General features: G+C 45.1%; 1 protein-coding gene across 3 annotated transcripts in view; it reads right to left on the minus strand.

Annotated features, from left to right (window-relative positions):
* The window catches only part of CHKA (choline kinase alpha), a 58,591-nt gene that overhangs the window by 24,759 nt on the left and 17,239 nt on the right, over positions 1-16,593 (minus strand). For all 3 annotated transcript variants that reach the window (XM_045775939.2, XM_045775940.2, XM_045775938.2), the window contains exon 2: positions 10,487-10,598. In XM_045775939.2, the coding sequence (XP_045631895.2) occupies positions 10,487-10,598 (112 nt within the window). The remainder of the gene's footprint in view (positions 1-10,486; positions 10,599-16,593) is intronic.

Genomic DNA, 16,593 nt, shown 5'->3' on the forward strand with positions numbered 1-16,593 from the left:
AGCGCGTCAGAGCCGCGCTCCCGTCCACCCTGCACGGACACGCGCCCCGGGCGCTGTCACGCGCTCTGCACAAACAGTGCCCGCGGCAGCTTCCTCCGCAGAGGCAAACCACAGTCCACGTTCACGAAGCTCTCTGCAAAAGACTTGCACTTACACATATTCAGTAACATCCTGAATGTCCTGTGAACTTCATTTTGTACAAAGTACAGGAAGCACAAATGCGGGTATATACTTTCATTTGTGTCATCTGCGTTTCTCTGATGCAAAGATGTTACAGGGTAAATCCCGTTACAATGAAAGCTACGAAAATGAAAATACTGCTGACCACACGGCTTGGGCCTGTGACGTGGTAAACTCCGGGGAGGAGCAACTGGGTACCACGAAAGCGCGGCTCCTTCCTTCCCTCCAGACCACCCCCTCGGCCGCGCTGCTACCTCGGACTCGGACTTCAGGTGTCCCTCTCTCCCCTGCGGCCTACCGGGTCCTCACAAATCGGGGCTCCATCTTTCACTTACGGTGAGTCTTCCCCCAAAGCACCAGCAATCCCGCTGCTCACTACACTGCTTGCCGGCACGAATAAAGGACCGGCCACGTTGTGAAGCTCAAGGCACGGCCTCCGCGACGGAGCCAGCCGGCTTCGGGCAAACTCGCGCCCGTGGTCCGAGCTGGGAAACTGGCTGTGGTGTTCATCTGGTTACTGAATGGGGCCAAAATGCCCCCAGAACGTTAAATCCTGTGCTTGTTCTCCCTAAGGAAAGTTAAGAACCAAAAAAGTTCTGTAATATGATATACTGTCTATTGATACTTTGTCAGAAAAGACAAATATGGAATTTGGATATCCTACTGAAGTTTGTTGTAACGGGATTTGACCTGTACGAAATTCTAAGTGACTGTGGTTATTCCTATGCTGTTATTATTCGAACTGTATCTTCTTAGGGAGATACAGTTAAGGGGGTTATTCAGCCAACAGAAGTCCCTTTCCCCTGCCCAATGGTGCTCTCAAAAGCAAGTCACTTCATCCAAAGTTACAAACTGCCTTAGTTCCCAAGGCCATTCCTTTTTAATACTCACACCAGTGGAAATAAATTCTGTTAAGGATTCCCCCACCCCTCCCCACCCCATCCCACCCCCAGATGAGTGCATTACTTATACCATGAGAGCACCGTCATGAAGGCAAGATGGACTTCTGCCACATTCAACCCTCTGTTCTGTTTCCTCAGTACAGAATGTTCAGGCTCCCTCAACCCTGTAAACAAGAGAGCAAGACCAAGAAATCTCAAACCAGTGAAGACTTTCACGAAAAGAGAGAGAAGAGGCCTCATCCCGATAAGCCAACCAGAGACAGACTCATACTGCCAAAAAAGAGGTCAGAGAACTTTTTTGTGCGGGAAGATGGGAAGTAAACTGTATCTCAGAATCTGTGGGATTTTACTTCAGAGGCACAAGTTTATTTGAAGCAGATATTAAAAATATATTGTATAAATATTTAACAGGACTCCAAATTTTTTGCCACCTTTTCATGTTAATAAAGACTAGCTGTCATATATAAACTAAAACTACAATTTTTTGTATTAGGAATTTGAATACTGGTTAATATCAAATAATTACTAAAATCTTTTGATGTAAACAATATGGTCATTTTTTTTTAATCATCTTATATAGATATAGATGGAAACCTTCATGGAAACACTAGTGTGATATCTGGAATATGCTTCAGAATAAGCCCAGAGAATGAACAAGGGCGAGGATGAAGGGCTGGTCAGAGGGAAAGACGGATATTGGGGTACTTGGGGCTCATTACACTCTTCTGCTCCACTTTTGTGTGTATCTGAAATTCCCCACAATATGAAGTCTTTTTAAAAATTGGGGCGCCTGGGTGGCACAGCGGTTAAGCATCTGCCTTCGGCTCAGGGCGTGATCCCGGCGTTATGGGATCGAGCCCCACATCAGGCTCTTCCTCTATGAGCCTGCTTCTTCCTCTCCCACTCCCCTGCTTGTGTTCCCTCTCTCGCTGGCTGTCTCTATGTCTGTTAAATAAATAAATAAAATCTTTTAAAAAAAAAAAAAATAAACACAGACGGGGCGCCTGAGTGGCTCGGTCGGTAGAGCGTCTGACTTCAGCTCAGGTCATGATCTCAGGGTCCTGGGATCGAGTCCCGCATCGGGCTCCCTGCTCAGCGGGGAGCCTGCTTCTCCCTCTCCCCCTCCTCCCACCCATGCTCTCTTGCTCTCTCTCTCAAATAAGTAAAATCTTAAAAAAATAAAAATAAAAAAGAAATAAACACAGAAATTTCAAGACCTAAGAAGTAGTAGGAATGCATCAAATATGTTTAAGACTCTAAAACCACTGAATTGTACACCCTAGACGGGTGAACTGTAAGACAAAGAGACTACAAAAACAAAAAACAGAAGGACACCCAGTGATAATTAAAAATATACTGCCACTGGCTTCCTCTCATCTTCCTCGTTCTTTTCTTCTTATTTTGGTCTTGGTTTTTAAGAGAATCTGAAAGTCTTCATTATAATCCACAAATTCATTAGACTGTGATGTAGGAAACAAAACTGGCTAAAGTGGTAGCAGTAGTAACAGGAGTATGGTTTATATTTTATTTTAGACTTATACAAGATTTTGAAAGCTGAAGCAGATTTTTGATGGACCAAAAACTTTTAAATTTAAAACCTAAATTCCTAAAAGCCTGAATTTTATTAGTAAGGGATGAGAAAGTAGAAGACTTTCACTTTTTATTTTACATACTTGTATTGTTGCAAAAAAGTTTAAAAGTATACGTTACTTTTATAATAAATACATTTGATGTAAGGTTTCAAATGTTACTTTTCTGACAAAACTCCATGTAAAGCCTCTTGCACTTTAAAGACTATGAAAAAGGGGCGTCTGGGTGGCTCAGTCGGTGAAGCGTCTGCCTTCAGCTCAGGTCATGATCCTGGGGTCCTGGGATTGAGCCCCACGCTGGGCTCCCTGCTCAGTGGGAAGCCGGCTTCTCCCTCTGTTTCTGCCACTTCCCCCACTTGTGTTCTCTCTCTCTCACTCACTCTCTCTCAAACAAATAAATAAAATCTTTAAAAAAATAAAGACTACAGTAAAAAGTACCCTTCATATTCCAGGTAATCAGTTTTAAAATGTTTTATTTCATGCTCTGAAAAAAAAAATGAAAATCAAATAGTAAGACAACTTTAGGGGCTAAGATGAACAAATATCACTTGACTAAATTTATATGATTTTCAGATCAAAAAATGTTCTATTTAAAGTTACCCAATATTCCAAAATACAACAATTTATTTCTTTAAATTTGTCCAAGCTATTCGGCAGAATAAACTCTTACCATCTGGCCAGTTCTTAATGACAGATTCCTCTAACGATGAGGGAGCTAGTTTTACAACTGAACTACTCTAATAAAGCCCCATTTGTGCGCTAAGACAAAGCACACCTCACTTTCCCTACAGTCCGTGTATGTGTGGCTGTGCATGTAAATAAATCAGCCAAAGTGGCATAAAGACAGTGGCACAAAGTGGCATCCAGCTATTTAAATGTTATTTGTAATACTGAAACATCTGTCTTCCAAGTACCTTTAAAAGCCCACCAGTGAATGAGCTAGCTACTGGTGGGACAGGCTGGGAAAAGTGTCGAATCAGCTACAAACGATGACATGTCACCAACAGTGTAATACACTGGAGATGCTGTTTAGGAAATCAAACCGTCAACTACAGATACTGTTATAAGGAGGAAGTAATCACTATGCTAAATGTCATGGTGGCCACAGAAATAAAAAGATACAAAAAAGAGTGTCTGATACAAACACGGAGGACAGCCCTTCCCACTAGCCCTTCCTTCTCCACCAAAAGCAGAAGCACAAAAAAGTACACAGAGCAATCAGCTGGCTTATTTATCTACTTTAAGTAGACTGCACGCCCAACGCGGGGGTTTCATGGCTCTGAGATCAAAAGTCGAGAGCTCTACCAAGTGAAGCAGCCAGGCGCCCCTCACCTGGCTCCTTTAAAAGTTCTGTACAAAAGAGCAAGTTGGTTATGGCCTTTTAAAAACACTCTGGGACCCTACAATGCAAGATAAAGAATAATCCAAATGTTAGCTAGACTCAACTTCTAGGACATGTCACAATCTGGCCTAGGAAAATCTGGGATCATCCTCATGAGCTGAGTCCCAAGCAGCTCCCAGACCGTCGGTATTTACCCCCAAAGCAGGAGGTGTTGCACTACTCGGCATGTTCAGTCACTGTGATGCTCATCTGGTCCTGCCGTGGCGCGGGCTCTTTACTGTGTGGCCCGTGGCTCTGCGGATCCACCCTGAGATCTGAGCACACTTGACTCTCTAGGGGTTGACACAGGGGCCTTGTGCCATGCCTCAGGTGAGCTGGGGCGAGGACAGTATGAGAACTGTGGCTCCGGAGAATGCACGGTAGTCATGTGGCTCCTTCCATAACCTTCTGCAGTACATTTTCTTCTCACTGTTACCATAGATCCTAACCTTCCTTCTCCCTGATTTCTACAAACACATTCTATATTTGTTTTCATGGTCTCTTACAGCATTTTCTGAAAAAAATATTTTACAGAACACATTAAAATGTGAGACCACAATGTAATGATTTAAAGTATAGCTGGGGGCGCTGAGCTGGCTCAGTTGGTGAAACGTGCAACTGATCTTGGGGTCTCAAGTTCGAGCTCCATGTTGGGCGTAGAGATTACTTAAAAATAAAATATGTGATTCTCTAATGAGCACATGTGACTTACAAGAACTTAAGCAGACAAATGATTCTTAACATTTTATGGTCTTCTCTAGAGCATCTTCAATTACCTTGAAGAACATTCTAGAACAATCTGATCCTCTGAACTTTGCAAAATGCGATGACTGGGTCCATCAACAGGAGACCAGAAGTTCTAAGAGGCTCTAGGAAGACATAAACCAGAAGACAGGCTCCTTCCAGAACCTTCTCAAAATTATGTCTGATCCAGGGTAACCTGCCGCCCCAAGACCTCCAAGACTTCAGGCGCATTAGTCATAAGCACCCCGAGGGCTGACCTGCAAGCAACACGTTTGCAGGAAGAGAGGCCTGGCTTCTCTAGCCTGTGCGTGCCTTCATGCTGGACCAGCACTGCTGACCCTCGTACAGCTACAGGGTACGGGGAGGATACGGACTGACAGGCGCAAGGAAGAGAGTTTGTTTCTAACTCTGACCAGAATATCAAGACAACATGGTATTTCCTTAAAGCTGAAAGTAGAATGAAGAAAGAAGCAACTACATACCTCAAATGAATTTTGAGGCCCATAAATTTCTAAAATTACCAAATCATTTTCTACTGAGGAAACAGAAGAAAGGGATTGGATTTGCCTCGGACCAAAAAGAAAAAAACAAACAAAAAAACCCCCCAAAACAAAGGAAACCCCAAAACCAAAAAGGGATATATTCGTTACGTAACATTCCGAAATCTTAATCGCTGTACTTCGTGAGCACAGCACAGGCTGTAGCTGGTGCTACTTAACAAAAGCATTTCCATTTTCTTTTTAAAAAGCATTTCTTGAAACCAAGGACTAAAAGAAAGAAATTAAAGCTGTAGAGAATGCTCCAACTTCAGAGGACTCATACTATACCGTGAATCGTGTCTGTCACCTGGAAACCAGAGTGCTCCAGGCACGATCGCATGGACAGCCTGCGGCAGAGAACACATGCACAGACAGCTAAAGTGGTACATTACCCCCAAGTGCCCTTCACGCCACCCAACACAAAGCCATTCCTTCCCCAGCCGGGCAGGCTGCAGTCACACCATCGTTCCAGGGACCAGAAATCTGTATTGGCTTCATGCTATAAATCCCAAACATTTAAGACCAGCAAGACAAAGACACTTGGCATATGTCAAAATTAGACACAGTAGTCTGCGATTTATTTAGTTATCAAATGAAGGCACCAAAGCAGGTATAGAAGGGCCGCAGATAGTGACTTGGCAACTGTCTCTTGAGTATTAACTGAAAAAACACTAGGTTAGATCAAGTGGGAACACACAATACTAAAAAATGTGTTACTTCTGGGGGGGGGGCTGGACTACCTTAGGGATACATGTAATTACACCACACTCAAAGTCCAAGGGGGTTTTTTAATGCAGAGTAAACAAAACAACTTAAGCTCATGAGGATCCTAACATGAGAAAAAAATGCACAGAGTTCACAGTACTCAGTTACCAGGGACATGTGCTCTCCCCAGTCTCTGGGACAAAGCCGGGCTCCTCGTGAGGCAGCACGAGTCCGACGGTCTCTTCAATGTTTGTAAGCAGTCGACTTCTCAGTTGCTGATAGTTTAGGATGAACTATCCATGGGCTGTTCCCATACTGTTTCCCATATTTTAGGGTGGTTTAATTTCTACTTAAACTGGCATTAAGAGAAAACAGGGAAGATGACATTTTGCTTTCTGGATTTAAAACAGAACATGTCCCAGACTGTACCCTTTTGAGTCATGAATACATATCTGCGTTGTGCCTTGATGCCTTTAATTTTATTATGGTTAGTACTCAAACAAGCACTAATATTAGCCTTCTATTGCTCAAAGAACACACAAAAACATTTTCCCAGACAACACTCGAGAGATCTTTGATGTGGATTATGGACGTTCATGCCCGTGAGACTGTTCAAAACGGTGAGGCCAAATCTCTCCATTCATGCACAGAAGGAACTGGCTCAACACAGAGTCACTGTTCTGACAGAGGAAGGGACAAAGCAATCCTCTGAGACTTCCGCCAACTGGCACAGGTTACATTGAATGAACAATACGTACTGACATTTGTGTCTTCCACAATTCATGATAAATAAGCAAACGGGTTATTTGTAATCAGCCAAACTTGCTGCTTTGAAAAGGCTGCTACTGGACGTTGCGGAGCTCATGTTCCTTCCCAGTATCAGAAGGGAAAAAAACCAAGTTACATTTATAGCTTGCGTTATCGTTTCAAGCTCTCTTCTAGCAGTTACATCTCTTTCCACATGGTAAAGGCTGAACGAGTACTTCTCATCTTCTGTTAAACTACACTACTGTGCTTCGGGGTGATTCGACAGCGGAATTCCGTGTCCGTCATCTGTGCAACCAGAGAAACTAACCCTCCTCGTTAAAATGAAAGCCAGACCATGTGAAACAGACCTGGAACTGTACTGGCAGGTACTGCTTTAAGATCAGACGGATATTTTGATGTTTCTAGTGTATACATTACAGAAACTGGCTGGGAGAGAACGACATTTGGGGACAGGAGCTGCCGGCTTTCTGCCCCTCAGCCCGCAGGGAAGAGCACCGAGGATTAGGACCTCACTGCCACGGTCTCAGCCGTCTCACACACCACGGTGAGGAAAAAGGAAAAAGCTGAGCAATATCTCATTATCTTCAACGAGGTCATTGTGAAGGAGTGTAAATGTAAACCAAAGAAACATTTCTCCTAAATATTTGATTCTCAGAGGTAAAAAACTCAAAAGTGTCAAATGAGAAGGAGAAAGCGAAGGAAGGGACATAACTCATGCTCTAATGTGTCCTTAAGCAAAACAGCAAGACCGTCTGAGAAAATACACAGGTCTATCTTTACCTATAGTTGTCAGTTAACATTTTTTAAGGAAGGAGCTTACTCTAACGCACTCTGAAGCCTGCTGCAGCTGCACTAATACAGCCCATTTCGGGGATCCCAGTTTACCTGGGCAGTGCACATACAGGCATAGGGACGTGTGTGCTTTCCCCACAGGGAGAGTACAGACAGGGAAAGCATAACATTTGAGTTATATTATGTTTCTGTCTTTAACCCGTTCATGTATGACAATAACGGGGTTTATTATTCGTGCAGGCTCTAGATTTGCTCGGCCACATCTCTTAATGCATGCGAATCCTAACAATCACTATCAATTCTGGCGACATTTTTTTGTTGTGGTGGGAACAGAAGCCTCACGGCAGACTCTGTCTGTCTGTCCCTCTGCTGTAGGCCAGATTCATTCCAAAGAGCTGGTCAGCAAGCTGAGTGAACTCGCACCCCCGCAACAAAAATTATAGATCCTTTAAATCGGAGTTGAAAATACTTGAAGAGGCACTGAAGTGTGCGGTGGGATCCCCGGTGCAGCGCTGGGAGAGCCCAGCTTTGCCGGCACCTGCTGGCAGCGGCCACCTGGCTCGTGCCTCCCGGGCTCAGCGTCTGCCTCTGCCATCTTCTCTCTCCCGTAGCCTTTTCTCAGAGCCCTCCAGTCTGGTTCCCCTCCTCCTGCTGTCAAGGTATTCAAATGACCCACAGTTTACAATGGCCATTTGTGTCTAAAATTCCACCTGGCAACCAGTGTCCCTGCCGAACCCTAAAGAACAAAAACCTCTCCAAATCATGTCCATTTGGGGCTGCAGGTTTCATACTTTTACTAAGTTGACACTGAACAAAGAAAGTGTCCTTGAACTAAGGACTCGGCCCAAGTATTTACACTGAAAGCAGATTCCCTCCTCTACAGCAAAGAAACAGCTTTTTTCCAGCAAGAATGAGACTTCTGTCCAGTAAATCAATTGTGAGCCTGGAGACACCCGCAGACTGTCCAGTTAGCTGCTCGTCTCCCGGCACAGTTTCCGCCCCGCACAGCGGAGGCAGCTTTGGGAATGGCAAGTGACATTTGCCTAACAAAAACATAATTAAGGAGCTAAATGGAGAGTGCCCTCCTATAAATTAGAACTATATGTAAAACATACTCCATTCTAATAGTTTGGCAAGAATTAATTCCACTTTAAGTGCCTTTATTCTGTTTATTTTTGAGTTACCAAAACATAAATAGGGACATAGAAATGCTAAAACAAATTCTGTTTCCAGACATTTCTATTGCAGGTATTCGGGGAAGAGTCACCGGCTCAGGGCCAGGCTGTGCTGCCGACGGCTTCGCTACGTTGCCCACCCGGTAACACAGCACGCCCTGGAGCTGTGCTGTCCGTCGCGGCGCCACCAGTACACGTGACCATTGCAATTTAAGTTAATTCAAAGTAATTAAAACTTAAAAATTCCCATCCTCGGTCACACTCACCACATTTCAAATGCTTGATAGCCCCCTGTGGCTGGTGACCCGCAACCCAAACAGCACAGACCCAGAGCAGAGCCTGGCACCGAGGGGCACAGAGTGCTCGTTTAAAACGCCCCTAAAGTTATAAATACAAACGAAAGCCTCATAAATCAGATTTAAACAATAGTCTGTATCATGTGTAATTCCAGCAGCTGGTTATTAGAGTATTTTAAAAGTGTTGCCCACATGAAAGCACAGAAATGAGCAGAAATAGGACTAATTGTTAGAGGATGTCCTCAAAGATAAAATGGCTCAAGACCGATTTCACTGAAGTACCAAAAGGACATTAACTGGGTTTTTCAAAAACTGTGCTTTGAATGTGCAACTCGATTAAACGAAAAACCCAACTGTGTGGTCAACACAAGAACCCTGTCACTTGTGTACCCTCGGTAAGGAGTCAGGGTCAGCTGTGTGCTCCTCGCCACAAAGTGGCCTCAGGTGTCCAGGGCAAAGGGCACATGGCTTCCAACACTCAGATCCTGAGCACTGCGCGGCCTGACAAGGCCAAGGAAAACGATCCAACGAAAGGCTCGGTCACATTACGACACAGAGCACCGGCTCTCACTCTGATGCTCTGAACATTAGAATCGGATCATCGTAGACCCAGGCATAATCTGCCCCTCAGACTGAGCTGAGACTTGTCTCTTAAAATATTAAGTCGGAAAACTATTCTCCATTTCATGAAGATCAAAATGGGCCCTTCCGAAGAAGATTTAAACGGATATTAAAATTCTACCACAGAAATATATCAAATAAGTATTTGTATGTGTAGTCAGTAAAATGGCAAATTCATGGTATAAACAGAAAAAGAATCCAGACATTTGGGATCTCCTACAATTGGTTAAGACAATTCAATAAATAAGGCACTTTAATTGAAAATTAGATTCAATTAATATAAAAATTTAGAAAGACTATGAGTCTAGCCAATTCAATGTTTTAAAGAAATCTCAAAGGGAGATAGTTAATAAATTCAGCTCCACTGAGATCATACTTAGTCCACAGGGCTCCCCTATGCCCTGTAAAACCTTTATGTTCATGTTATTAAAAACAATACCTTTTCCACATTAGAATTTTACAACCTAGATCTGAGCTAAAAATTCAATGTGTGGAAAATCCAAGCATCATAACCACTACTAAAGATCTAACCAACATCCTACTTTTCTCTGGATGTAAAGCTGAGAATATTTGTACTAGCTTACTAATAAATTATGAGCAAAAACAGGAATTCAGAACATAACAGGATATAAGCAAAAAACCCAGTTGTGCAGCCCAATTAAAATAAAAGCAATATGTAAAAATAGCTTTAATAATACCACTAAAGTATTTAAAATCTCTTCCCAGGTAATTGAGGAGAGAGGATGAAAACTGCTCACAGGGCCCTCCCGTCCCCACGCAGCCTACGAACTCACCATCTTTAAAATCGCCCCGTAGAGCCGCAGGAGCACTTTCCGAGGCTCGTCACCAATGGTGGCCACGGTGTCGGGTAAGGAGCACTGGAACAGCATGTTACTGAGGCCACCTCTGTTGGAAATAAGAGGACAGTAAGCATCAGTATCTTGAAGGTCAGCTAAACTGCCCTTCTTGGACAACTACGGATGAGACGTCAGGGTCCCGCAGGAACTGCCCCCATCGGAGTCTTGATCGACCCTCGGGTACTTGCGATATACACCATGAGCTGCACAGCGTTTGGATCAAACACTACAAACAGGCACATCCCCTATCTGTTCTTCTTAGCTTAACGCTGGACGTGAGCTCTGTCTAAACTGCACGCGTGCACCTGTACATGGCGTGCGCCTCTAGAGAACGAGCAGGACTGAAGAGGACCTTGCGCAACACTGGGGGCGGGGGGATCCCAGATGCATTCCTTCAGGCTCATGTGCTTCTAGGATCCCAAATCTCCACTGTACTCCCATAATGACCAGGTTAAAATCCTGGGGCAATACTTAATCCACTTTCCCGAGGACCTTCCACTTGAAGTATACAGTAGAGCTCCGAGTTATTAAAAACGTCCCAACTGATTTTGACTAAGAGCCTTTTCAAAAAACTTGCAACATTAACTGGTTCTTGGAGCGCTCAGAGGAAACGATCAGAGATCTCAGTACCCTGAACCTTCCACTCTGATGACGAGAGACAAGAAACAAATTACAGGGGTCACTTAAACAGGAGAGTAACTGCCTTTGGGACCAACCACCCGTGTGGGTTGGACGTGACTAGGTAGAGAGGAAGGCCAGTTAATGGAGGAACTGGAGCGAAATGAAGGAATACAAAATCCTGTACAGTCAGGAGTTCCAGACAAGAAGCACGTCATCAGCAGCCGACTTCGGACTCCCGAAATGCTCATCTTATCTAGCCAGCACATCTTAAGGAACGACTGTCTAGCAAAGCACTGTGCCGGAAGCTAGCAGGAAACAAAACCGAACCGTGCTCTGGCCCTTGTCCTCAAGAAACAGCCTCTCTAATGAAGACAAACCAGACATGGAACTGTCAGAATTCAAAATCACAGGGCAGTGTCTGAGGCTACACGCTCCAGCGAACCGAGCCCACACCTGCCTGTCGGAGGCTTCTGCATCACGTGGCAGGAGACGCGCTGCTCGGGGAGAGAAAGTGGCCAGGAGATCGAACCGCAGCTTTCTAGAAGGACATCCCCCGGTCGCAGGAGCCGCCAGCTTTTTCCCTGCTGCATCCATAATCAGTCCAGTCTAGTCAAGCTATGCTCCCCAAAGTGAGACTAAAATACGCACCTAATTTACACCATCAGGTACAGAATTACACAGGGATTACGAGCATACGCTGACAAGCATTGCCAAGAGCTACAAAATACAGACCAAGAGATTGTGTGGGGAGAAGAGAGAACAGGGAGAAATTTTTACCGGGAGGTTTGTTAACGTTGGCATATTAACATGAGTGAACAATTCTGAAAAGTCTGCTTCTGTGGCAGACATTCTCTTCCCTTCCAGGTTCTATTCAGGCAGCAACGCGCCAAGACTATTTACCAGTTCCTTCACGGGTAGGTGTGCCCACGGGACCAGGTGCTGAGAAACAGAATGTAAAAGGCAGTGTCTGTGTGACACCCTCATGGGCTTTGTCCCTTTCTTCCTGTCCTCTATCCTGATGTCTGAAACAAGGAGAGGGCAGTATGTCAATCGCGAAGCTCTTGTCTCCGAGCTCCAAGTCCACACTTCAGTTCTCGGTTGTGATCCTGGGCTGGGGGCTCCACCCGTTACAAATCTCCTTTGCCAGCTGCTCCCAGTTAGGGTCTGCCAGTGGGGGCACTGGAGGGAGGCTGGAAGGCTGGAGGAAGGAGACAGGTCGGCTTGTTGTTCTTGTCTGAGTGCTGGAGTAGCAACAGGGGAACCCCCACTTCTTTCACCAACCCCAGAACCAGCCTCACGGCACCTTCTCCGGGATACCAGCTCAGAGGTCTGGGCCTCAGCTCCAGGGGGTGCTCCTTAAGTCCTCAGATGCCAGTACAGCCAAGCAGTGCCCTATCCACAGGGACGGGGGCGCCCAGCTGCAGGGTCTGATAACCCCCACCTCGTCCCTTGGTCCTTCAGCCCAAGGAAGGGGCTGCTTCCTGCAGTTCTGTGCGCCACTGGCTCCCATTTTTGTTTTGGTTCTCTAAAGCCTGTTCACCTAATTCCCTATACTAAATTCTCTATGTTGAAACGTCTAGTGTTGTTTCTTTCTTGCCAGCATCTTGACTGGCACAGATGGCCAGAGCTTTAGCAGCTTCTTAGATCATTAGAACGAGAGCCACAGAACAGCAGGGCCGTTAGCCAAAAGGAGCCCGCATCTCCATCGAGCCCATGGAGCTGCCATACCTGCCCAGCCGGTCTACTTCCGGGCCTCTTTAACACAAGAGGGAGATAAACTTCTGGGTTGTTGAAGCCACTGTTACTCTGGGGTTTCTGTTACAAGCAACAAGATCTAATGCTAACGCTACAGCTTGTCACAATGCCCTTCCTCGTGTTCTCCCAATCTGCAAATCCTCCTTACCTTTTCTGCTACCTAAAAACTACCTACAGTTTAAGACCAAGCTCAAAGTCCAAGCATCTCATGAAGCTTTCGCGACCTTCCCTGCTAGCTCCTTGAAGGCAGGGGTAACGTCTCGCTACAATTCTCAAGGCCTAGGCACTGCAAATGGTGAGCGCTCAGTAAAGCTTTTCTGAAGATGGCAGCAAGCAGCAGCAGTGTTGTCTCTCTTCTCCAAACTCCCTCCTGTTACATTTGTCTTACTAGCTCTGGCGGGTTAGGCTTGGCTCCCTCATTAATTAGACCGTAAGCTCCCTAAGAGATAGTCGGGAGGAAGGCACCATGCTATTTGAAAGACCACTGGCTTCAGAGCCAGGGATTCAAATTCCAGTACTGCCACTGACTAGCTGTGTGATCTTCGGCATATCACTAAACCTCCCTGAGCCTCAAATTCACCCCTCTGTAAAAGAGTAGCACTTTCTTTGGTCATTTTATTTTTCTTGAGTGGGGGGAGGGGCAGAGAGAGAGGGAATCCTTGTTTGTTTGTTTGTTTGTTTTTTGAGAGGAGAGGGAGAGAGAGAATTCCAAGCAGGCTCCACGCCCTGTGTGGAGCCCGTCACAGAGCTCCATCCTACGACCCTGACACTGTGACCTGAGCTGAAATCAAGATCAGACTTAATCGACTGAGCCACCCAGGCACCCGTCTTTTAGCCATTTTAAGAGCTCCCTGGGCTGCAGTGTTCAACAGGTTAGCTCAGTTCCCCCTCCCCACAATCCTGCAGGGCGGATGCTGGTACTGCCTCTTGTCTAAGATGAGGAGACGAGGCAGGGCGGGATAGCACTGTGTCATGCTAAGCACACAGTAGGTGCTGTGGGAGCCACACAATCACAAGAGCCTTACATCAGGACCAGTCTGTACAAAGGTGCGTAAAACGGATGTCATTGTTTCCTGGGGCTGCTGTAACATATAACCACAAATTTCATGGCTTAAACCAACATGAACGTATCTTGCAGTTCTGGAGTTGAGACACTTCGGTCTTCTGGGGCTAAAATCAAGATGTCGGCAGAGCTATGCATCCAAAGGCTATATCACATTCCAGTAAACACACACGAAATGACTAAAAACAGATTCTGATTGAGCTAATGATGTCAAGGGACAGTGCTTACTGGGGGGAGAGGAACTGGGGACAGAGTTTCACGGGGACAGAGTTTCAGACCAGGAAGATGGAAGCGTTCATGAGATGGATGGTGGTGATGGTTGCACAACAGTGTGAAATCTTTAACCCACTTAAAAATGGTTAAAAACAGTAAACTTCATGCTGTGTACGTTTTACCACTATCTTTTAAAAAAAGGAAAGAAGTACGGACATGCGCTAAAACATTACGCTCAGTGAAAGGAACCAGTCACGTATTCTACGATTCCGTTCATGTGAAATGTCCAGAACAAGGAAATCTATAGGCAGAAAGCAGATCAGTGAGTGCCTAAGGCTGGGCGGGACAGGGCTGGGGGCCAGGGTTTCCTTCTGAGATGAGAAGAATGTTCTAAAACTGATTGTGGGATGACGGCTGCCCGTACTTGTGAATATACTAAAACCCACCAGATAAACACACTTTAAATGGGTGAATTGTATGGTATGCGAACCGTATCTCAATAAAGCACTTTTTAAAAAAGAAAAATGGCTTTTTTCCATATGTAACGATTTTTTCTTAACCGATTAAAAACTTGAATGTGCTTCTACAGAAACTATGTTTCCCAGACGTAAATAAAAGTCATATTTAAGAATTTTTTCAATAGCTTACTTAAAAGCAATCATGAGTACCTGGGAATCTTCACGAGAGAAAAGACCTCTTTTCCCAAAAGGCAAATCAGCTGTCTCTCCCAGTGAGGGAGGAACAGAAAGATCAGGGAACCCAAGGCTCTGGTTTTCCCTCACGTGAGCCTCCTCGAGGCACAAGGACGGAGTGGAGGGAGGAGAATGAGAGCAGCCTTGACCTTTCTTCTCAACTCAGGGCAACGCCTCTGGTGCGTGGCTTATCAGAAGCACCCTGCTGCACAGGCTCCTGGCTACCAGGCGACAGGACAGGCATCCCATCAGTTAAAAGCCCTCGTTTTCCTTCCTGTCACACACTCTTGAGAGTTCGGTCAACAGTGGGAGCAAACAGATGAGCTACTGTTCTGAGTTGTGTAACTCCATTCAAAGTTTAATCCCGCGCTCCTAGAGAAGCCAGGCGGGCCAGCTCGGCCAGAGCCCAGCTCCCAACCCGCAAACCCTTCGTCTCTTGAATTATCTGTGGCCCCTGGTGTTCAATAGGCTGTAGCGGGAGGAAGTAAACCGCCGGTTATTTTTTAGTGACAAGCAAGATAAATGAAACAAGGTCATTATCCCGGATGCCCCAAGCTGTGAGAAACCACCTAGAAAAACGCCAGTTACCAATGAGCCAAACAACATGACTGGGAAAAAGAAGATACGTTGGGAAGATACGCCCCAGACGTGGAAGCAAAACCACAAGGGCCCAATTTACCATAACAATTTGTCAAGATATCCTCCCAAGTAAAAACCCCGGGAACCCTCAAGGATTTCAAACAAGCCGCAGAACAGCTGTATAAGAAACATCCATGTCCTAGTTGAACTTAGACACAAGACACTCAAGGAAGCAAAATATCAAATAAAATGAAGCAAACACGAGTGTTTCACACTCAGCACATGTCAGCAGCCCACAGTGGGTGCCCAGCCGGCCCACGGGCCCCAGGCACAGAGCCAGCGGACTCCTGGGCCCAATCAAGAGTTTCTAGCACACCCGTCGTTAATCAGATATCAAAATAATCCTTTCAGTTTCTCTGGATATCCAGAGAAAACCATGCAATACAGAGCAAAGAACCACCCCGAAGCCTAGGGCTAACGGGTTTCTACGCGGAAGAAAGTAGTTTTAGTGCAAACAAAGCCACGTGGCAGCGCCCGGGAGCACTGTGCTGCTTTCATCATATTCGCCATATTCGTGTTCATATTCACCACAAGCAGGAAAGAGCTCAGCTGACCCGGGTGTGCTTTTAAGGACTCAGCTAAGTTTCCGCAGTTTTACTGGAGCAACTAACGTAGGCTGTTTGTAACGTGTAGTAACTTATTTGCCTTTCAGATTTTAGAATTCATGTCCCAAAAAATCATGTTAATATGGATCTTAAAGATCCCAAAATAAAAAATATAACAAGTTACCCAAATTCTATCATTTGAACATAATCACTTTTGAACATTCTGGGTGGTTTTTTTTTTTTTTTTTTTTTTTTTTTTTTTTTTTTTTTAAGTAGGCTCCACACCCAAGGTGGGGCTTGAACTCATGGCCCTGAGATCAAGCGGACATTCTGGGTTTTTTTAGTTGTCATTTTTCTAAGCTCCTCTTTTCCTACTTCTTTCTTGTTACTAAAATTGGGATCATACTGAATGTATTACTCCATAACGTTCCTCTTGCATTTATATTACACAAGCATTTTCCATCAATTCAGCATTAAAAACACAATTTTTAATCATGCACACAATTTCCTCTTGAA

Source organism: Ursus americanus, chromosome 24, assembly GCF_024610735.1.
Source record: "Ursus americanus isolate L20-20 chromosome 24, mUrsAme1.1.p, whole genome shotgun sequence".
NCBI classification, from domain to species: domain Eukaryota; kingdom Metazoa; phylum Chordata; class Mammalia; order Carnivora; family Ursidae; genus Ursus; species Ursus americanus.